We start from the raw sequence: 22,137 nt of genomic DNA on the forward strand, positions 1-22,137 counted from the left end.
TTTAAACTGAGTTTTAGTTAAATCTCTATAACGATTTTGACGGGATGGGTGTCCTTGTAATCGGCAGGATGACTTCTTACGTTTGATTCCATCATTGACATAAAGGACGATCAGGATATGCCGTTAAACTTTCTTTTGTAATAGACTTTTAGTTAGATCGCTATAGCTTCGCTATTTCTTATCCGATCTGGTCGTGCCACGACTCCACGTGCTCAAAAATACATTCTTGATCCTTTACAAATACTTCTACATCCTTACACATAATAGAAAAGACTAGTGATTCTGTTATATAGACAAAACTCTGCCATTTATTGTTCGATCCGAGCGTGCCACGCCTTTCCGTGATCGGGGGAATATCCCCGATCGCTTGGTTTCCCATTAGTTACAGTAAGAATAATACGCATTCGTAGAAATTCAGATTTGGTTAGAGCAAATCGAGCTGTCTGTACGATGAGGAATGCTCTCTCTCTTATCTCCAGTTTCTAGCAGGAGAACAAAAACCCCAATACCATGAGGGCATTCTTTCGATTATTTTGGCCAAAGCTGCTTTTAATGTAGATGTATACGAATAAATGATTTAAAATAATGAGATCAAAGCACAGATTCCGCCAAAACTTGCCAGAGATAATGCGAATCCCATAAAAACGCTCAGCATGCTCTACATTTTTGCAGTTGAATCGAAACTTTTGGCAAAGATGCGTTACTCTCTTATTGTGGCTGTGGCTCTGGCTGCGCTGGTGAGTTTCCTATAAGAATAAATAAAAAAGGAAACATTAGAACATTTAAATCCACAGAGTCTTGGTAGTGCCGCTCCTCCTCAATCACAATATGCCATCATCGCCCAATTCTTCAAATATGCCGAGGTAATTCGCGAGGTTCAATTGGACAACATGCTGGACATAACGCTGGAGTTTGTGGATCAGGTTGTAAGGAGCGTTCCGGCCAACAATCGTGGTCCTGGAACTGAAGCTCTCCAGTCGTATCTAGATCGTGGCAGGGTCGTCCGTCAGACGGGCTCTCTAAAGCAGAAGTTCGACCACGTCTATGGCCTACAAGCTGTCTTCGAGGGACTCCAGGGCCAACTAAATCCAGAGTCGCCCGAGGCTCAAGTAATTGCAGTAAACATTTTGGGCCTGCTTGGCGTGGCCAGTGATTTCGCCATTGAGGATGGAAAGTTCTACAATAACTTTGTCGAAGGTTCCACCCTAATGAAGGCCAAGTTGAGCACATCCACTGTGAACAGTGAACAGGATCTGTTCAGTGCCATCGCAGAGTACACCGATTCCGAGTTCACGCAGCATGAGCCTTTGCTGGAGCGTGTTCTTAGCTTCAGGAATAGGTACTAGACTTTCGAGGGATTGGAACCTGTGCATAATAAATAAACGAAAAAAAATTATTTCAACAAAATCCAAAAAATTAAACTGAAATGACCTTCCAGTGTTATCAGTAAACGGGTTCAAGGCTTTCAAATGGGTACAAATATATATATAGATTACGATTTTTATGAATACATACTCGAATAAATTTATCAATCCAGATAAGAAGTGCTTTGGTATACAATTTATGATGGATAATTACAGCCGATATTAGGAGAAATATTGGCCTGTAGTTTGCAAGTGGAGAGTTTTAAATGTAATCTGAATAAAATATAGTGATAAAATGTTTATGGAACAGAACAAACTGTTGTAACGATGTGCAGCGATGGGTTGGATAAAAATATGTAATACGATTAGTTCTACAATCGAAGAAGAGGATCAACAGCGCTGTCAAGTAAAATGAGACTTAATATATAATGAGACAAGCAATTTGTGCACCTGAGTGTATAACAGTGGAACATTCAGGATAAATTGTTGTTTTTTTATTGGTTTTGTTTGAATATGTAAACATTTTAAGTTTATAAATGATAACGAAATTTACAAACGAAATATAAACAAAACAACTAATCTAGACCCTCAGCTTTGGCTTTGCCTTCGGCTTCGGCTTCAGGCTTGTTCTCGACTTGGTTCGAAGAAATTGAGTCGATTTGGCCGCGCTCTTTCAATATATCGAGAGGATCTTCACTGCGCAAGTAGCCATTATAGATGGGCTGGTGCTCAAAGACTACTTGCCCTTTTATGACACGCACCCGAGGCCCATGAGCTCGGGCCGTGAATTTAACCTTGCCACACGTATCCGGCCGCAGGCGACGATGGGCCCGAAGGCCGCTAACTACAACAAAGTACTTGTCACAGCCGTAGCACTTGTAGCGCTTCATTCCAATATGGCGCGATAGGTGAGAGATGAGTGTCTCTCGATGAGTAAAATGCAGTCCGCAGATCTGTTGGCCCACAATTAAAACACATTTCAAGGAGAAAATAATAAATAGTGTTATATTTTACCTCGCATTGGAAGGGTTTCTCCCCAGTGTGTCGGCGCAAGTGCACCCGCACTTGACCTGGAGTCCGAAAGCGCTTTTCGCAATATTGGCACTTGTATGGCATTTCCCCCGTGTGGATGGACATATGAATTCGCATGCCTCCCTGGGTGGTGAAGATTTTAAGGCACGTGGGGCACTGGAACTGCGATAGCTTTGTGTCATCTATATGTGGGGGCTTGAGTGTATTTATCTTTGGTTCGGACTCTGATGGTACTGCTTCGATTGCTGGAGTCGGTGCGGATTTAAGCAAAGGTGGTATTTCTTTTGTCGGAGTTGCTGGCTTTGATATCTCCGAAACTGAATCACTCAAGGAAGCAAACTCCGTCCCACTTGATTCCGGTTCTAGATTAGTTTCGGCGGGAATAAATTATATAATGTAAGTTGTTTGACAGGAAATTCCGCAGGGGCATTTTACTCACTTCTTACGGACTTCAAATCTACTTTTAGCTCTGAAAAGTTGGCGCTCTTCAGTTTATGCTCCTGGACCAGATGCCTGCGAAATGCGGAGCCTTGCTCATAGCTGCGCGTACAGATGGGACAAATCCAGAAGAAACGGTTGTTCGGGTATTTCTTCCGCAGTTCCGCCATCACCGTATGGGCGCCGGGATTAAGAAATACTTCCACATTCGAGGGCTCGCCTGCCAATGTGCTAATCACTGGGACTACTGGTTCAGCGTTTAGTCCGTTAGTTTCTTTATCCCTTGCATGTAAAACTGTTCCCGGAATGGGAAGCGTTTTTTCAATGGAGCGTATTTGATTTTGAAATTCTGTAATCAATTCCTGACATTCTGGTCGATTCTTCAGGGAGTAACAGCGATCCCTGGGAGGAAGAAGAGGTTTGTAGTCCACTGGACTAGTTGTATTGGGGGATGACGCTCCTTCTGGCGTTATCTTGCTAATTGTAAGCGAGTCTGGCAACTGAACAACGTTCTGTGGGGACGTTGCAGTGGCAACTGCACTTGGCTGATTCGACAGCTTTACAATTTTTGTATTTGGCGGCAATTTAATGACCATGCAGTTGTTGGGCAATACTTTCAGTATATTAGGGGATATTGGGGGCTTTCCACGCATAGCCGTATTAGAATTTGCGACTTTCTTTAACATATCCGTCACGTTTACTTTTTGGCCGTTAGGCAAAACTTTGAATAAACTCCGCTGGACTCCACCAGAAGTGGCATTTGATGTTGGTGGGCCATTCCATTTTGAAACTGCAAGAAATACAACATTCCTTAATGTTCATCAAATTGAATGTCATTAATAGGGACTCTTACATTTGAAGGGTGGCCGATGGGTAGTTTGTATCTCTTGCTTGGGCTTCAAGGCAGGCAATCGCAGCTTGTTCCTCAGCTCAACGGGTAGGCTTGCCCAGATCGATCCTTTCGAAGACACTGGCATCTTCTTTGTGGGATTTTCCATTTTGGAGTCTGTCTTGATGCTGTCACACAAGTCGGGCATATCCTCGTCCAGCGGCTCGTCTTTAATGTACATATGAAGACCAGCTTCATTCTGTGGGTGTGGCCCTATCTCATCTGCGTCCAGCGGTTCGTCTTTGACCTTCACATCGTATAGCGCATCAGCTGGTGATGAGGCCTTGGCTGCCACGAGCTCTGGTGTTGTAGAGATTTTCTGAATATAGTCCACCTGCCCGCAGACTTGGGTGGTGTTCTTTCGGTGTAGGTTAAGGCCCATCTGAGATTCAAAAGGAAGACGGCATATGGCACAGACATAGCGATTCACATAACAGTGGCTTTTCATATGGCTGGCCAAGCGATCGGCGCCATCAACCCTTAAATCACAGATCTGAAAGAACTCAATGTATTTTTATTTACTGCGGAATTTAATATGGAATCGTAGTTAACGCTCACCCTGCAGCAGAACGTGTATATTCCTTGGGAATGCTGACGATATTCGTGCTCCAGCACCAATTCCAGCGTGCCGCACCAGGCACCGCATCCATGGCGACAGAAGTGACGGTTCATCTGGTGATTAACAAAGTGCGCCTTGATCTCCAGTTCAGTGGGTAGTTGTAAATGGCAAATGTGACACTCGTATGGACAGCCATTTTGATTCTGCGACGATTCTGCGAATAACTGTAATTTGAGACACATTATTTGGTATTCTATTCCCATTTACATACATACATATGTATGAATATGTCTCGCTGCTGCTTACCTGTTGGGCATCCAGCGTACTTAAGCTGGCTATAAACTTGAGCTCGTCCTCCGATTTATCATCGCTGAGTGGTACCGTTACCATATCAGCATGTTCCTCAAGTATTTTCACGGCGCTACTCGCTGGAACGGCAGCATTATTAAAAATACATTCATCCAAAGTTAACGGTACGCTGCGTAATAACTTGCACACACACGCGGATCTCAGAGCAACAGGCACACATACCAACGCACTCGCCCTCACAAAGCAATTAAATGCAAGCCTTTTGCTTACCACAGGAAATATCCATTGTCTCGTCCGGCATATTATCTTCCCCCTCCAGCTTGATCGTGGTGTCATCAATGTCGATTTCCTCTTTAATTATACTCAAATCCACATGCATTTCCCGTTCTTTTTGCTTTTGAGGATGCAACACGCCAAAAAATATACCGCTGCGATCATCAGTGTGACCACAGACCTCTCGATCAAATATACGGTCTGACCCTCAGCAGAAATATACCGAAATTATGTCACAAATTTCAAAATATACCGTAAATATCCTGACGAATTCATTGTAAGTTCCTTCATATTCCTCGTTTTTTATATTCGGCCTAGGATTACTAGCTAGCTAAGACCTTCAGCCCTACGCGAATAATTTTATCCGATTGATGAATCAATTTTCTACAAGATATGCTAATTTTAAGTGCTCCTTGTTATTTTATTGTATCGAAAATTAAAAAAGACTTGCGTATGGTTATTAATTATGGTCAAATCAAGGCGTACAATTTTCAGTTCCTTTTGTTTAAGTGATCTACAACACGCCAAAAAAATATACCTAGGCGATCATTCCGTACTATCGAGTACATGTCCATCGGATAGTCGCCATTCGAACAGAAAAAGAACCATCAAGTGAACCAATCGATAGTTCCAGCACATCTCTAGCTCGTTTAGGTAAATAGGAAAACAAATCGAAGTTTTTAAACAAAAAAGTAGAAAATGAGCAATAGCGAGGACTCCCAGCAATATATAACCGACATGATGGTCAAGGAAGAGGACGAGGCATCGGGTGGTAAGCGAGAGTCTGTTTTTGCATGCTTTTGTCTTGTATTTTGTACAAAATCGCTTTTCTTTCCGCAGACGAATCGGACAAACAGGATAATGGAATTATGCTGCGGGAACAGGACCGCTTCCTGCCCATCTGCAATATTATCAAAATCATGAAGGTACCCGTGCCGCAGAATGGTAAAATCGCGAAAGACGCACGGGAGTGCATCCAAGAGTGCGTCTCCGAGTTCATATCCTTCATCAGCAGCGAGGCCATCGAGCGTAGTGTCGCGGAGAATCGCAAGACGGTCAATGGGGATGATTTGATAGCGGCCTTTGGCAATCTGGGCTTCGACAATTATGTGGAACCGCTGCAAATATACTTAAACAAGTACCGCGAGGTTAGCGGGGTCCATAATTTCTGTTTCTCCAATTCTTTATTGATGGTTTCTCTGTTGCAGTCAAATAAAGCGGATCGGAATCTGTTTATGGACACGAACTTTGCCCAGAACGAGGATGGTTCCACGACAAACGAGGGTGCAAAGCCGTAGCTTTTACAGTACTTTTTGTAACTATAGGTAGTTTTTTTTATCCACAACAGGGTGTCAGGGGAGAAAACACATACACATAGGATTGATTCAATTATTCGGTTGCCACTTTTTGGTTGCAATCACTCCCTTACGCCTCCCCATTCCCCTTCCACGGAGCGCAGATCATAGTCACAAGTCAAGTTTTACTTTACTACATAGCTTAAAAGTTTCATTTTTTGTCCACGATATATATGTATATATATATATTTAGAAAAACACCAAATATTTGTGTTGGGGTCGCCTACAGGTTTACACACATACATACATACGATACATATATGCTCAAAGGTATTACATAGTAGTTTATATATATGTATATGGAAATGACAACTCAATCTTTCACAGAATAAAATGTGTGTGGTATATGTATTAAAATTAATAACGAATAACTTAAGGAACATGTTTTGTGTTGTGTGTTGTTGGTTTTTATGGCATTTTGCTTTCCATCTGCCATTTCAATCCCGCTTTCAGGAGATATATGTATAACGCATTAAAATACTAAATGATAATAAATCCACGATTGAAAACTAGACAATGTGTGATGTGTGTGGTGGCCACTAGGTGTACACAAAATGTACGAGTAATGTCTATCAAATGTTACACCTAAAAACTAGTTGAAACTGATTTCATGTTCTGTTTCGTTTCGTTTCTACACCAATGACAGGACCTGATTGTCCATGGGTTCATCCTTCACGCATACACTGTAGGTAGGATTTATGGCACAATCGTTAAGGAATATATTTGTATCATTGTGATTCAAATGCAGCGTGGGAGCCGCCTCTGGCTTTAGGAGGCCCGCCTCTGCAAAACAATATGGCTCAAAGTGTTTACAGCAAATGTGCTTGGATATGTCCCACTTGGGTATCGTTTCGATCTTCAGATTGTAGCACCATTTGGCGCGCTGATTCCGGTTAGCGGGAAAATTAAGCATCGGCAGCAGGGGTGCTTTCTCCGCGCCACAAACAATGCACTGTACGGCCTCGTGGACAGGTAGATGGGCGGAGCAAATGTGCTTGCCGCGATACCTTTGCATATCCGTGACCCTTAATGCCTGGCACCACTCCTTCAGGAGTTTGGGATCTGCAAAAACATTCAATAAAGATCAGGTGACCATCAGGATTTGCTATATTTACTTACTGCTGGGAAACTTGTGCAGCTTCACATCCGCCACATCATAGGTACAATCTGCCATACAGCATTTGGGACCAGCTGTCGGTGGAGCCATCACTGGCTTTACATCGCCCGTGGGTCCCAGATGCCTGGTGGGAATGGCATTGCGCATCAGACGACGCACTCCGATCAGCTCCGGATCAAAGTGGCGGCTGCAGATGAGTCTCGTGTTGCGCTGCGACTCCTTGAACTTCATGCCCGTGGCCAGCTCCCAGTTGCGGATGGAGTTGACTTTGTTGGGCAGTCGAAACAGCTTGATGCCCTCGCCGCGTGGACTGCGACAGTAGGGAAGACAGCATTGTTTCACCTTCCATGGTGGCGCCTGGCCGGGAGGCCAGACGGCATCCAGCCGCGAGCGACGACGCTTCTTGGCGATGGGCTCCTGGTCGTCTGTCTCCTCATCCTCGTCCTCCTGCAGGCCATCCTCATCATTCCCATCGCTCTCCCCTTCTGCCTCCGGCTCCGCCTCCACCTCATCGCTATCGATGCCATTGATCTCTCCTCCCTGTCCACTGGCAAACATCTGGCACTGCTCGTTCGTATAGATGTCCTCGGGCACATTGTCTCCCAGCTCTAGCGTCGGAACTGCCCAGGGCCGCAGCTTCCGCAGCCGTATGCAATGCGGTTCAAAGTGCACGCTGCAGACCATAAACTTCCAGGGTCGCTTCTCATCGTAGCGTATGCGCAGATTGTGCATCCATCGCTGTTGGTGCTCCTGCGATCGGGGGAACTTGTAGATGTGGACGCCGTGCTTCGATCTCTGGCGCTGGCAATGCATCAGCGAGCACTTGTCGTAGCCAGATCTCACCGGATTAAACGCGACCCTACCCTTCGATGGCAAACGAAGTTCCGTTTTCCAGCCGCCATTGGGGACTCCAAGATTTATCTTTGGCTTCTGTTGCTGTTCTTCCTGATCTTCGTATAGCTGCATCTCTGGCTCCAGGCAGAGCATGTCATCCTCCTCCTCCATTCCATCTTCCAGCTCCTCAGTCTTGAACTTCTTCTCCCCCATGGCCTGCATGGTGGGATATCTATCTCCAGTGGTGCTTCTCAGAGCCTCAGATTTCCTCTCCATCTTCTCCATTTTTTCAATCTTTATGTTTATGGCCTCAAAGTCGCTGTCAAAGAGTTCGCCGGGTGCCCGAGGACCAAGCTTCAGCGTGGGCACACTGCCATGCAGCAGCCGCATATTGACCATACACACGGGATGGAAGTGGGCGCTGCAGATGCGATAGCGCCAGCGGTACTCCGGATCGAACGGCACCTGTGTGTTGTGCTGCCATTTGGTGCAGATCCACGACGAGTGCGGGAACTTGTGTAGCGTCATATTCTCGCTGGTCAGATGGTTCGAACATCCCTCGATCTGGCAGAATTTGCTCGACTTACGCGGCGGCGACGGACGTGGAACGCATATCTGCGCAACCTTTCCAATGGATCGCTCCAATGTATTGCCATTATGGGCTGGCGCATCGTCCAATTGTAGCTGCGCAAACTCATTCTGATGGATAGTCTCTGGAACACGCGGCCCCAGCAGCAGAGTGGGCATCGATCCCCTCCTGAGCCTTGAACCATTGAGGCACTGCCTGTCGAAGTGATGGCTGCAGACGCGTATCCGCCATTTATCCTCTATCTCCACGTGAATGTTGTACAGCCACTTCCCGGCCGCCTCCGTGGAGCTGGGTAGCTTGTGCAGCTTCAGATTACCGTCAAGGTCCTCGAGCGACACGCGACATCCCTCGACACTACACTTGTGGGCACTGTACTGATGGCGGAAACGTTTGTTCGGAGAATATGTGTTGGCAGAGGTATCCGCAGGGTATTCATTCCTCTCGTAGCTATCCAGCTTCTCGACATGGCTCACCTCTAGGAGCACCTCCAGGGCGGGCATTTCGATTGGATCTTGTGTTGGAAAGTCTTGAGAGAGTTCTTGAGAGTCCAGTGTGCTCTCATTTATCAGCAATTCCGACTCCGTTTGTGACTCGTCGTCGTGGGGTTCCATCTTCACATAGGGTTCCATTAGTAGTCCATCTGCCTGCTCTTCCGTCTTCGGCGTCTGCTCTTCCAATTTCATTCTCTGTTTCATTTCCTGCCACTCCTCCTTGGTGGGATTCTGGTGGAGCACCTGCCCGGGCTGCGCCTCTGGCAGATGGAGCGTTGGCACGCTCCAGGGATAGCATTTTTTGCCCTCGAACAGGCAGTTGGCCTCAAAATGTTTGCTACACAGCTTCGTCATGTAAATTTCGTGCTCGTTCAGCCGCAGCTGGGCATTCTCCACCCACATCCGAAGGATCTCCCTCCGCCGGGGTATGCCGTGCATCGGACCCCCATCCCGCGGCTGCAAATGACGACAGCCCTGTACCGCACACAAGAAGCGCCGCAGATACGCCAACTGACGGGCGTGCTCGTAGTTCTTGTCCAGCAGTAGATTCGGTCCGTGTTCTGGGAAGCTCTGTTCGCTGTGCTCGTACATAATGATGTAGTGTAGGGCACAGAGCTTTAGCACTGAGGAGCCATCCTCACCGCTGGCAGGGATGGCCATGTGCTGCTGCCAGGACTCGCGCAGTGGCCCATCGCTGGGCAGATCGTAGGTCGTGCGATTCGTGTTGGCCTTGTGACACTCCTCGTAGCAATCGGGATAGCAACAATCGGTGAGTCTCTTGTGAACCTTCTTCCACAGCGATCCCTTGTCGGAGCGATAAATGTCTGGATGCGAGTGTCCCAGCTCTAGAGTGGGCATAGCTCCCCTGCGCACGTTCTGGCCATCGTAGCAGCTCTCCTCAAAGTGCATGTGACACACTCTCAGCGTCCCGATGCGCTGCTCCTTGGGCACTTCGAGGCGGAAGTTGTGCAGCCACTTTTCATACAGGACTCGCCACTTGGGAAATTTGCTAAACTGCAGATCCTCCTCCTTCCGATTGGTGCGTCCACAGCCGGGCACACAGCACTCGCACTCCTCAGGGAAGTCCTGGAAGGTCTGGGGATTGGGCAGTAGTTCCAGCGGTTCGTTGTGTCCCAGGTGGAGGGTTGGCACTGAGCCCGCGTGCAGTAATTTGTGTTCATTCACGCAATGCGCCTCAAAATGTCGATCGCAGATGTAGTGCTCGCCCATCAGCTCTATCGGATGCATCCACAGATTGTGGGCCCACACATCCCGTACACGATTCTTTTTTGGCACCTTGAACAGCAGTCCTTTTTCAGAGTTATCCGTAGAGCAACCCCTTACCAGACAACGGAGCAGAAGGCCCTCTGTTTTCACGTTCTCTGCGAGTGTGGCCACGGGTACGGCGTCCTCGCGCAGGTCTCCCGTCTCCGGATCAAAACAGTCGGCTGCAAAGTGGGACTGGCAAACCAGGAAGCCATGACTGCTGGCCTGCATGGAGCGATGCTTGAGATTCGTGGCCCACCTGCGCGCCATGGCAATGTCGCTGGGATACTTGTAGAAGCGCACACCATCTCCTTTCGGCTGGAAGCAGCTCAACACGGCGCAGTAGTTGGCCCGAATGAACTCCATGGCCTGCTCCGTTTCCTGGCTGTTGGCTATGTTCCCATTGTGTCTGGCATTTGGTATGACATGCCCATCGTGGCCCAGCCTCAGTGTGGGCACGGCCCAGCTCCTGAGCTGCGTTTGGTTAATGGCGTCCGCCTCGAAATGAAGCTGGCACACAAACAGGTTCTGGATGTCCACGAGTCCCGGTTTTTGCTGGGTATTAACCAGCCACTTGAGCAGTGCCGGTTCGGCGGTGGGAAAGCGGTACAGCCGCTGGGATCTGGCGTACTCTCCGCAATCGGAGACGCAGCAGATTCTGTTTTTCAGGCGGGGACTGGAGCTGGCGCTCAGGCAGGGACTGCTCTGAGAAGATGTGCCCCAAGTGCCTCGAGGTCGCAGGACAGGACCCTGTTCCGTCTTGATGTGCAGGGGGATGGAGAGACTCAGGCTGGAGATTCTCCCACAGTGCGATTTCTCCTGCTTCACGGGATTCTCGAGGATCTCCTGTGTAGTATAAATAAATAACATTTAGCCCACTGTACAGTCCATCCATCACCACCTCCTGTGTATTAGAGTAGGAGAAGCCCATTGTCATTTAAAATTCATTTAGGATCACATTAGAATAAGATTACGTACTCGTACTCTTCCCCCTAGCCATAGGAACACACGTAAATTGGAGTCCTGCCTGAATCCACAGTATTGTATGCGTAGAATCGCAAAATGCTTTCGATCATTACGATTCCCGCCTTCAGTCACCCTTCGGATCTCCCCGAATCACTAAAAGTGCGGCGGATTAAAGTCTTTGAAATGACTCGGAACATAATACGGGCTTTGTGTGCCTTCGGCTATGCACATTCTTCTTCTTGCTCATTCTATCAACTAGAAAATCAAATAAAGAGTGAGCGAGAATAAAAAACAGAAATTTCCGGATCTGACACAATGAGAACTAGGGGGAACACGATATATAGTCAGTATGGCTCTCCTCCGCCAGACGGCGCTAACATTGAACGACAAGGGGTGTGTGCGAGAGAGACAGAAACATCTGTAGGGCTCTGCGTAGCCAGATCAAATAGATTTGTTCCATTTGGCTATAATAAAAATCCGATCTGATCTAGGTTCGACAATCTGGAAGATATGATCGTTCTCTATGATTGTGGTTTTTTAATTTTCCCGTACCTTTCAAATTGTGGATGCTACAGATTTTCGTTTTTTGTGGAGGCGCAAGGGGGCCGGGCGAAATTTTAAAATACACTTGTGCAGGAACGATATCACAGGACATTAAATGACAGGCAAAGCCGAACATGAAACGTGTTTATTGGAGAGAGACAGAGCGAGAGAGAATGAAATTGTTGTCTTCGTTCTGGGTATAACAATTATACGATCTGGTTCAGATTCTGCAGTCTAGAAGATACAGTCAATCTCTGAAATTCTGTGTTTTTGATTTTCTCCTGACTTCAAAAATGTGGATGCCATAGATTTTCGTGATTGGTTCGGGCGAATTTTTGAAATACACTTGTAACAGTGACATATCACAGAAGTCTGGAGAAAAAAGGTCGTTGTTCTAGCTCTTAGTGGTCTCCGACCATAGGGACTCCGCGCTCATAGGGACGTACAGACAGACAGACGGTCAGATAGACTAGGCTCTATCGACTCGGCTACTGGTGCTGATCAATAAAATATATATTTTATGGGGTCAGAATCGCTTCCTTCTGGACGTTACAAACAACCCTTTTCATCAAAAATCGAATATACCTCTATTCAAATGAGTAGCGGGTATAAAGATGACGATGCCTGCTTCGTTCAGTCCGTTTTCGGCAAGCGATTTGATGTAATGAGAAGCTGAGACGCTGATTCTAACTGAGTGAACGACGCGAGTACGGAATAACCACACCCACCGCATCGATTCGGTTTCCTGTAATAGTGTGCCCCAGCCCCAGCTATAAATACGGCCAAATAAAGATTACCCAAGAGCCACTTTTCGCCTTTGACATACCTGCTTCAGGGGCATCTCTGGGATCTCCTGCTTGGCGGTATTTTGGTAGATCTCTCCGTCATGATTTAGCTGGAGCGTAGGTATGGCCCAGGTCTGCGGGCGCACGCCATTCAAGCAGAACGCCTCAAAGTGCAACAGACAAATGCGGTAGCTAAAATGCAAGGAGCGATCGTACGAGATCCTGGTGTTGTGCAGCCACTTGGCCAGCAGTTCCGCGTCCCGTGGCAGCTTTGTCAAATGCGTATCCTGCTTGTACTTGGAGCCACATCCCTGCACCGAGCACTGAAACTTCAGCGAGATGGAGGCCTGATCATAGATACTCTGCAGTCGCTCGAGCACCGCTTCGGGTACATCTCCTGGCAGATCCACCTCCTCGTACAGCTGCAGAAAGTGTAGGCCACACAGACGCCCCTGGCTCTCAGGCGGCAGCCGCACATACGACAGCCAGGCCGCTCGAACGGCCTCATTGTCGGGCAGATCGTAGCAGATCTTGCGATTGGGCGGACACGAGGGCCACAGGCATCCCGGCAGCGTGCTCTCGCTGTTCTTAAAGATATTCGGACTGGAGTGCCCAAGCTTGAGGGTCGGAACTGCCATCTTCACTGGGGCTCCGTTCTCGATTTGATGCGGCTCAAAGTGCTCCATGCACAGGCGAAAGTCACGAAGATCCGAATCGGGATTGACAGATGGTAGCTTCAGGTTGTGCTGCCATTTTTTCAGCATCCTTTGGTCCTGGGGCAGCGGCTGAAAGTGCCCGCCCGGGCCGTAGCCCTCCACATTGCCACAACTGGAGAGGCAGCATATCTTTGGCTTAGTCTCCACCTCCATCTCCATCTGCATCTGCTCCTCCGTCTTGATCGCTGCTGGAACTGGACTCTCCGACACTTTCCTCTTGCGGCAGTGTTTCAGGCTCCAAAGCCGAAAAACCGAATGCTGTGGCATTTCGTCGGGGAAGCTGCTGGTGGCGGCCGCCGCTGCTGCCTGAGGCCTCTCTTGGCCGTTGCAGCTGTAGCGCAGTGGCACATCGTGACCCACATTGAGGGTGGGCACCGCATTCTGTTTGAGCTTTCGCGTGCCCAGAACCTCGGACTGGAAGTGTTCGATGCAGACGCGACCAATGCAGCTCGAGGGATCCATTTGGAGGTTGGCGCACCACTTGAGAAGCAGCTGCTGGTCCTTGGGAAAGCCAAATGTGCTCAGCAGATACATGGCGGAACGTTCCTTGCGGCAGTGCTTGAGACAGCAGATGGGATCCACGTTATTCGGACGCTTCTCTCGGCGAGGCACTACTGCGAGAGGTCTTTCCCATGGTTTCGGCACGCGAATGATTGCTGCTGCTGCTATGTTGGGTGGTGTATCAGGCAAGAGAGTTTCTGCCTCCTCCTCGTCCTCCTCATCCTCCTCTCTGGCATCGTCTGCTTCCTCGTGGCTGTTGTCATCGTCGCTGGGATGCTCTGCATACGTCTCCACCAGCTCCAACGGATCAAAATAGTTGCCTGGATCCTCATCGTCATCCTCATCGCCCAGCTGCTCTGCTCCCTCGGGCGTGTCATCCTCGTGTTCATCCTTCTCATCATCATGGTTTTCCTGCTGCTCTTCTTCGGGGTTCTCCTCCTCCTCCTCATCATCCTCGCGCTCCTCTTCATCCAGAACTTCCGTTTTGGGTGTCACCAGAGGCGATGCCGGCGGACTGCCAGCCTCCCCTTCGGCCACTCCAGCCTTTATAGCCTCATTGTCGTACATCAAAGCCTCCTCATGGCCCAGTTTTAGCGTGGGTACTGCTCCCGTCTTCAACTTCAGTTTGCCCCTCACCTGCGGCTCAAAGTGATCCGCACAGATCCTGCCGCGACACTGATCCAGCGATAGTCTGAGATTTGCGCGCCACTTCTCGAGGAGATCCTCGCTTCGCGGATAACGATACGTGCGCAAATCATTGTCAATGCTCCGCCGCTTGCGGCAGTGGCCCAGCGCACAGGTGGGCGTAAAGAAGCCGGGTATATTCTTGGGATTCTCGTATATAGGCTGTTCTTGGTGGCCCAACTGCTGTGTGGGCATGGCCCATCCCCTAAGATGCTTTCCATCGATGCAGCGCCTGTTGAAGTGTGCGCTGCAGACGCGTGTGGTTTTGTCCACTTCGTCGGGCTCCAGGCGCAGATTGTGGCGCCACTTGAGGTGCTGTTGCTTGCCCGTGGGGAAGGGAAAGAGACGTGCCCCATGCTCCAAACGACTGCGTCCACACGTGTGCACACAGCACTTAATATCCCCCAGAGATTTCTTAATCTTTACCTGCAAGCAAAGGGAGTTTAAGCCAAAAGCATTTCGAGATTCATTCCTAGTTTTAACCTGTGTAAAATTGGTCCTTATGTCGGGCTTTATGTCCTGCTCCTCCGTCTCTGGTAACTCCTGTTTGATGGTCACATTGTTCAATCCTCTTAGCAGCCGACGAGGACGCCCAAACAGATTGCTCTGCAGATCTTCCGGATTCACCTTGAACAGATCCTCCGTTTCCTCGTGGCCCAGCTCCAGAGTGGGTATGGAACCAATGTTCAGACGCGTCTTGCCAATGCACATGTCCTCGAAATGCGCATTGCAGATCTTATATTTCTCGCGCTCCTTGAAGCACAGATGCTCCAGGCGGAGGTTGTGGCGCCAGCGCTGAAACAGATCCGCATCCTTGGGGAAGCTGTTCATTTGCACCTCATCGAAGCGGCGAGTCTTCCCGCAGGTTGGGACAATGCACTTGAACACGGGATCCACGTAGCGTTCCTCCGGCTTGGGGTTGAGTATGAGCTCGATCTGGGAATCATCGTGGCCGAGCTGCATCGTGGGTATGGCCCACTTATACAGATGTTTGGGTCCAATGCAATCGGCATCGAAATGCTTGTTGCAGATCCGCACACCGAGGCAGTCCACGGGATTCATCTTGAGGTTGTTGCACCACTTCCACAGCATGTCGTCGTCGTCCGTGGGGAAGCGGAAGAGCCGCACTTCGGGCTGTTCCTTCGACGATTCACAGCCCTCCACAGCGCAGTGCTCATCGGCAAAGGCCTGCGCTTCATTCGGGAAGATATCATCATCGTCATGTCCCAACTCCAAAGTGGGAATGGCCCCGGCGCTCAGCCTTCGACCGTTGAAGGAGTGCGTCTCAAAGTGCCGCGAGCAGACGCGATACTGGCTCCTCATGGCCGCCCTTGGGCGTGTCCGTATATTGTGCATCCATTTCCTCAGTTGCGTGGGGCTGTGAGGCAGACGGAAGAGCTGCACGCCCTGGGCTCTGGTCTTCCTGCAGCTCTCTACAATGCATACCCGCTGCAGGCACAGCTTGTTGGCCTTCAGCTTAGCCGGATTCTGGTAGATCTTGTGGCCAGCGGGTGAGTTCAAGTCCAATGTGGGCACCGCCAGCGGCACCGGGCACTTTTTACTCAAAACATGCGGCTCAAAGTGGGCGGAACATACCCGCCGCTGGGCACTTCCCACCTGCGGCACCTGCAGATTGTGTGCCCACTTGGCCAGCGTCGAGCGATTCAGCTTGGGGAAGCGATACAGCTGGACATTGTGAAGGGCACGCACCTTGCGGCAGTGCGGCAGACAGCAGCGAGGCACCCACGTGGGCTTTGTCACCGGAACCTTCTGTTTGATGTGCGTCCTTCGCTTGTACAGCATCGAATGCTCGGGATTCTCGTACAGATTCTCAATGTTTCCAGCCAGATTGAGCGTGGGTATGGCCCACGGACGCATCCGCTTGCCAATGCAGTGGGCCTCAAAGTGCAGATTGCATATCCGCATGTTCGTGAGGACAGCGGCCTCCGTTTGCAGATTGTGCGCCCATTTGGCCAGCACCGAAGTATCCTCCGGCGGACGATACAATTTGATGTCATCCACACTCGGGTTCCGTTTGCACGTCTCCACACAGCACTCGCCCTGCTCCTCGCCATTGTTGGGGGCCGTGGGACGGGCATAGAACTCGGCCACCTGCTCGGGCGTCGGCAGCTTATAGGCAATGTCGTCGTGGCCGAGAATCAGAGTGGGCACAGCCCACTTCTCCAGTCTCTTGTTGCGCAGGCAACGATCCTCAAAATGCACCTCGCAGATGGCATCGTTGAAGAGTTTGCTGCCATCGGGTACTGTCCGCTGCAGATTCGCACACCACTTGGTGAGCAGCGCCACATTGCTGGGGAAACGATGGAGGTTGGCATGGTCTCTGTCGCGATTCCGCTTGCACACGGCCACACAGCAGGTCTCTCGGATGTTCAGCTTCTTGATCACATCCGGATTGCGGTGAATGTCTTCATCCTCGTGCCCCAAATGGAGTGTGGGCACGGCGAAAGGACGCATGCAGCCGCCAATGCAGTATGGTTCAAAGTGCAGGCTACAAATCCTCATGCCCTTGTGCATCTTGTCCTCGGGTATCTTCAGATTGTGGCACCACTTGCGCATCTGCTCTGGCCTGCGCGGTATCGTGTGGAATGTGATGTTCTCGCTGTTGTGCCGCTTGCTCTCGCAGCTTGGCACGCAGCACACATCCATGCAGTCGCTGGCATTCATCCCGCCGGAGGAGCCACCCGCAGACAGGTTCAAATACGAGGCACTCATCTCGGGGTCCACATAATGAGAGGCCGAACTGGCGGAGGAGGATGTGGAGGCCGCCGAATGGCGTTGATAGGACTTGCTATGCAGGGGCTGATGCTGCTGCTGCAGGGACGAATGATGATGCGACAGCTGCTGCGACGTCTGCTGCTGCTGGAGAAGCTGGTGACTGCCGCCATGTTGTCCAGTGGGAGATGGCGGTGGCCACAGTTCGTTCTCATAGATATTAAAGGTGTCATTGTGACCCAAATGCAATGTGGGAACGGCACCTACGGAACGGGAAGGGGTGCTTTAGAGGGGTATTCACTGAATATATATCACCCCTTAACTCACCTGGCGACAGCTTTCTTAGACCCAAAGCTTCCTTGATAAAATGCGCACTGCATATTTTGTGATTCTTGCCACGATACACGCCCGGATCCAGCCTTAAATTATAGCACCAACGTCGCAGGAGCACCTCGTCTCTGGGGAAACGATACAGCGACATGTTAAAGTCCGAGGAGCGGCTGCGGCGACAAAAGTTCAGGCAGCAGCGTTTCTCCTCCACATACAAATTCTTGGGATTGTCATGGATCTTGCCGTACTGCGCTCCCAGATGGAGGGTGGGCACGGCCCACGGCTTCAGTCGGAACTTGCCAATGCAGCGATCCTCAAAGTGTCGGCTGCAAAAGTGACGAGGCTCCTTGGCCTGCACTGGCAAGCGGGCGTTCTGGCACCACTTGATCAGGCTCTTGATGTCCTTGGGGAAATTGTAGAATTTCAGATTGCTCTCCCCCCGCTGGCTGGTGCAGTGCGGCATGCTGCAGCGTGCCACCTCTCCAGTGGTAAAAGTGTTGGTTAACTCACGGTTCTGGTACAGATTGGCCACATCGTCGTGCCCCAGATTGAAGGTGGGCACCGCCCAATAGCACAGCGAATACCGATTGATACAACGCTTCGGGAAGTGCATGCTACAGATGCGAAATGTCGCATAGCTCGCCGCTGGTATGTGGAACATCTTGAGGTTGTGCAGCCACTGATTCAGATACTTTTCATCCTTTGGAAACGTAAAGAACTGTAGCGTTGGACTGGTGCTTTTTCTGACGCCGCACAGGGGCACACAACACAGGGCATCCTCGGAGTCGTCCAGCGTTGAGGAGTGAGCCTGTGGTCCGGCCAGTGCTCCGCCATGGATGGAGCTGTCGCTGCCATAGGCATTGTTGTAGCTGCTGTTGTCCTGATGGCTGTAAGAGGACTCGCTGGTGGAGTTGCTGTAGCTACGCTCTAGCTTCACGCTCACCTCGCTCTTCAGCGAGGCGGAGGAAGAGGAGGCCGCAGCAAACATGGCCGCAGTCCCATCGGCATTTGCCTGGCGCTGTTGCAACAGAGAGCTCAAGGCAGCTGTGGCTGGCAAGGCTGAGGGATTGGAAGGCGTTGCCTTGTGCAGTGGTGCAGTGGGTACTGTAACAAGAGCAGGCACTTTAGTATTACACTCACTTTAAGGCTTGAATCTTCTGGTCAACTTGCTTTCCATGGTGGCCATATGGCAGTCCTGCAGCTTGTAATTCCCCTGGCTCGTAGCAAGCTGCTGCTGTTGACTGGTATAGTACTTGCCGCAAAAGTATGGAGCCGACAGTCGATGCTCATGCAATTCGACGGCTGTTTGATACCACAAACGGCAGATGGGACAGTCGTAACGCTGCTGAAACTTGTGTTGCGGCAAGTGGGCATACAGCTGTTCCCGCGTGGCAAAGGTTCCAGAGCACATCTGCAGGAATACCCATTAAATATATCGAATATTGGATACCCTCTGGCGGGCGCGTCTACTCACATTACAAACAAATCTCTCATACTCGTGCTGCATGTACTCGTGCGATTCGCACTCGGCTATCGTATCGAAATGCTTGCCGCAGTATTTGTGGCAAAAGAACTTGTCTGCACGATGCAGTTGCTTGTGGCGCTGCAGCTCTTCAGTGGTCATGAAGGACATGGGGCATATGTTGCACTTGAAATCATACTCCTGAATGCCACAACTGCTCTCGGCCACATGCCTCAGATAGGATTGCTTCTTGAAGAAGACCTCCTTGCAGCGCTGGCAGATGGGCAGACTCTCCGCCGAACGATCTGTCGTTTGCTGTTGCTGGGCTTTTCGACGTGCAAAGCTGCTGCTGCTATTGCTGCTGGAAGTCTAAAATGATAGATATAAGGTAGGCATAAGTATGGAATAAATATAATAATAAACCAACCTTTCCGTAAGTCTCATCCTTGACGGTTAGCTCGACTTTGGGGCTTAGCATATCGCCGCTGAATTCGTTGAACTTGTTAAAATCAGCAAAGGGCGTATTGTCATCAATATAGTTGGACTTGTAGGGATGTTCATCCATGGGTTCCGCTAAAGTGAGTATAAAGAATAGAGATTCGTTTATTTCTTATTCGATTCGGTGAACTACTTAAAAGAATTCTTTTTTAAAATTTATAATAAGAAGCACATTTTTCGTGGGTTCCGCTACAGAGATTATTGAGGATACTTTATTTCTTATTTGATTGTATGCACTTTCTAATAGGATTACGTGTCAAATATACTTAAGAAATTAATAAGAAATGTTAAGTAAAAATATCTGTATAAGGCTTTGCGCACAAGAAAAATGTCTGTACCTTTTGTTTTCGGTTTCTATGGTAGCCACAAAAGCCGAATATAACTCTCCCTTACAAATAGAAATTTAACTGCAAATCAATTCTGTTACAATGATTTTGCATTGAACTTTCTAGAAACTATTAATTATATGTTTTCTTCTATTAAATCAGCGATGATATCTTTAATCCGAAAAACTTTGAATTCACATACGATTTATGCATCCCTAATGACAACATTTTCTCTGTTTGTCCATCAATTATGGCTGATGCCCCGCCCAAATGGTTATTGATAGATAGGAAACGACAGTCGGGAGAGAGGAGAGAGGCGGTAACAATATTATAGGTTAGTCTTACATAAGAATCCGACTTGAAAGAGCTGCTGCACCAAGACTTACACATAGACACAACCTCAACCCATTTCAATTCCATTCCTCATTCAAGAGAGCAAAAGATATCTATGTGCATACTTTTAATATTGAGAATTCTCCGTGCCATACTGCTGGGTACTGCTGGGCCGGTAATACTATAAAGCATCTCTATACGGAGGTGGAGAGTATACATTTGCTAAATAGAGATACATACAGACAGAAAGACAGACAGAACTCGGGGACAGACACACAGAGGCACAGAACGAGGCAAACAGAGATACAGAGACCCAGTCCGTAAGTAGACGAGCGACTGAACCGAAACCGAACAACCGAACGAAACAACGCGCAAAAACCTCAGCGAAATTCAACCAAACGCCAAACGTTTTATTGATTCCGACGCCAAAATGGAGCTGAAATTACGACTACTTATAGGAAAAATGGCCCCCTAAAGTACGAGTAATCTGTGTGTGTGTGTATGCGTGTGTATCCATATGAAAATGGATTTTGCGCTCAAGATTGTTCGGAATATCTTGTATTTTCTCTCCCCTATAATACCGTTAAGGATTCCCTAAGAGTTCTCTATAGTTTTTACTCACATTTTATTATCATATCTGGCGCTGGGGGCGGGGCCATCGGATTCTGTGGCTGCTGATACGCTGACTCCATGGGTTCGCTCTTTATGTACGGATAATAAGTTCCGGACATTATATCATGTCCCATATAGGAGGAACGCTGATCCCCAAAGTTTTGCGACCTCGGGCCACCGCGATAATTGTCAATAAAGTTGGCCACATAATAATCTTGTGGAGCATCATTGAAGTAACGCCCATTGTTGTCGCCGAAGTTGGTGTTTGACTGTGGGCCACGATGGTTGTTGTTGAAGTTACGGAAATCGGAATTGAAATTAGAACTCACCGAATTCCGGTGGCCAAAGCTGGGGGAATCATTGTTGTCGGTACGACCAAAGTTCCTATATATATCGTTCGATAACGGTGTGGAGGTAGCGGCAAATGCGGAGGTAGCCGACGCATGGTACTGGGGTGGCGGTGGGGGGTAGGAAGCAACATGTGAGTACCAATTGCTGTGTGGCTGTTGTTGTTGTTGCTGCTGCTGCAACTGCTGATGGTTGTGGTGTTGTGTCTGATGGTAGTGCGGATGGGAATGTGGATTATGCTGTGACATTACGGACGGTATTTCAATCCTTCTTTGACAATGCAAATCGGATTTCTGCAGGTCCTTCAGTGCAGGGACAGGACAGGACAGGACAAGACAGGACAGGAATCGGCCCCGTGTTTTTGGGGCGAGCGCGTTTCCTCTCTTTTTTGCACGCTCTGTCTTATTGGCGTCTTTTATATACCAGTTTTTTTTTCTTCTTCAATCTTCTGCGTCTGTGTGTATGTATCGAAATGTCATTATTGTTATTGGTCGCTTGCCGTTCTTCATATGCACTCAATTATGTGGCACCTTACACATTGCCATCTTACTTGCTCTCGGGCAGTTAGAATTTTCAGATATTTAAGGCGCGCACTGGTTTTTAAATGGTTAAAAAACCATATTTTCCGTTTGTTTTTTAACGCGCCGAGACACTGCCAGTCAGTGTGACCGCGGATTTATCGCTGAAATATACCGTCCGACCCTCAGAAATATACCAAAATATACCGTCTCACTTTAAATATACCGTAAATATACTGACGAATTCAAATTCTATATTCCTCGAC

The 22,137-nt window shown here is 48.9% G+C and overlaps 4 protein-coding genes across 7 annotated transcripts; 2 read left to right on the plus strand and 2 right to left on the minus strand.

Annotated features, from left to right (window-relative positions):
* Positions 1 to 590: 590 nt before the first annotated feature.
* On the plus strand, positions 591 to 1,544 carry LOC4816218 (uncharacterized). The gene is made up of 2 exons (XM_001355706.4): positions 591 to 737; positions 795 to 1,544. Exons 1-2 carry the CDS (start codon positions 654 to 656, stop codon positions 1,344 to 1,346), a joined length of 636 nt encoding a protein of 211 aa, XP_001355742.4. The 5' UTR covers positions 591 to 653; the 3' UTR covers positions 1,347 to 1,544.
* A 292-nt stretch (positions 1,545 to 1,836) lies between these two features.
* Positions 1,837 to 5,067, minus strand: LOC4816109 (uncharacterized). Its single transcript, XM_001355707.4, has 7 exons — positions 4,862 to 5,067; positions 4,589 to 4,710; positions 4,282 to 4,506; positions 3,688 to 4,216; positions 2,836 to 3,624; positions 2,379 to 2,758; positions 1,837 to 2,317 (listed from the first exon to the last, which is right to left on the minus strand). Exons 1-7 carry the CDS (start codon positions 4,968 to 4,970, stop codon positions 1,940 to 1,942), a joined length of 2,532 nt encoding a protein of 843 aa, XP_001355743.4. The 5' UTR covers positions 4,971 to 5,067; the 3' UTR covers positions 1,837 to 1,939.
* Positions 5,068 to 5,472: 405 nt separating this feature from the next.
* Positions 5,473 to 6,599, plus strand: Nf-YB (nuclear factor Y-box B). Its single transcript, XM_001355709.4, has 3 exons — positions 5,473 to 5,636; positions 5,705 to 6,012; positions 6,073 to 6,599. Exons 1-3 carry the CDS (start codon positions 5,564 to 5,566, stop codon positions 6,160 to 6,162), a joined length of 471 nt encoding a protein of 156 aa, XP_001355745.2. The 5' UTR covers positions 5,473 to 5,563; the 3' UTR covers positions 6,163 to 6,599.
* LOC4816176 (uncharacterized) lies at positions 6,331 to 22,049 on the minus strand. 4 transcript variants are annotated; one of them, XM_001355708.4, is made up of 10 exons: positions 21,335 to 22,049; positions 21,016 to 21,274; positions 19,664 to 19,809; positions 19,249 to 19,605; positions 18,945 to 19,185; positions 17,772 to 18,878; positions 15,195 to 17,707; positions 12,852 to 15,137; positions 7,339 to 11,362; positions 6,331 to 7,281 (listed from the first exon to the last, which is right to left on the minus strand). In XM_001355708.4, exons 1-10 carry the CDS (start codon positions 21,599 to 21,601, stop codon positions 6,851 to 6,853), a joined length of 11,631 nt encoding a protein of 3,876 aa, XP_001355744.4. In that variant the 5' UTR covers positions 21,602 to 22,049; the 3' UTR covers positions 6,331 to 6,850. The 4 variants fall into 4 exon arrangements, with proteins under 4 accessions (XP_001355744.4, XP_015036900.2, XP_033236805.1 ...); XM_015181414.2 differs by lacking the exons at positions 21,016 to 21,274; positions 21,335 to 22,049 and adding an exon at positions 20,447 to 20,465; XM_033380914.1 differs by lacking the exons at positions 21,016 to 21,274; positions 21,335 to 22,049 and adding an exon at positions 20,073 to 20,091.
* Between the last annotated feature and the right edge of the window lie 88 nt (positions 22,050 to 22,137).

Source organism: Drosophila pseudoobscura, chromosome 4 (genome assembly GCF_009870125.1).
Source record: "Drosophila pseudoobscura strain MV-25-SWS-2005 chromosome 4, UCI_Dpse_MV25, whole genome shotgun sequence".
NCBI classification, from domain to species: Eukaryota; Metazoa; Arthropoda; class Insecta; order Diptera; family Drosophilidae; genus Drosophila; species Drosophila pseudoobscura.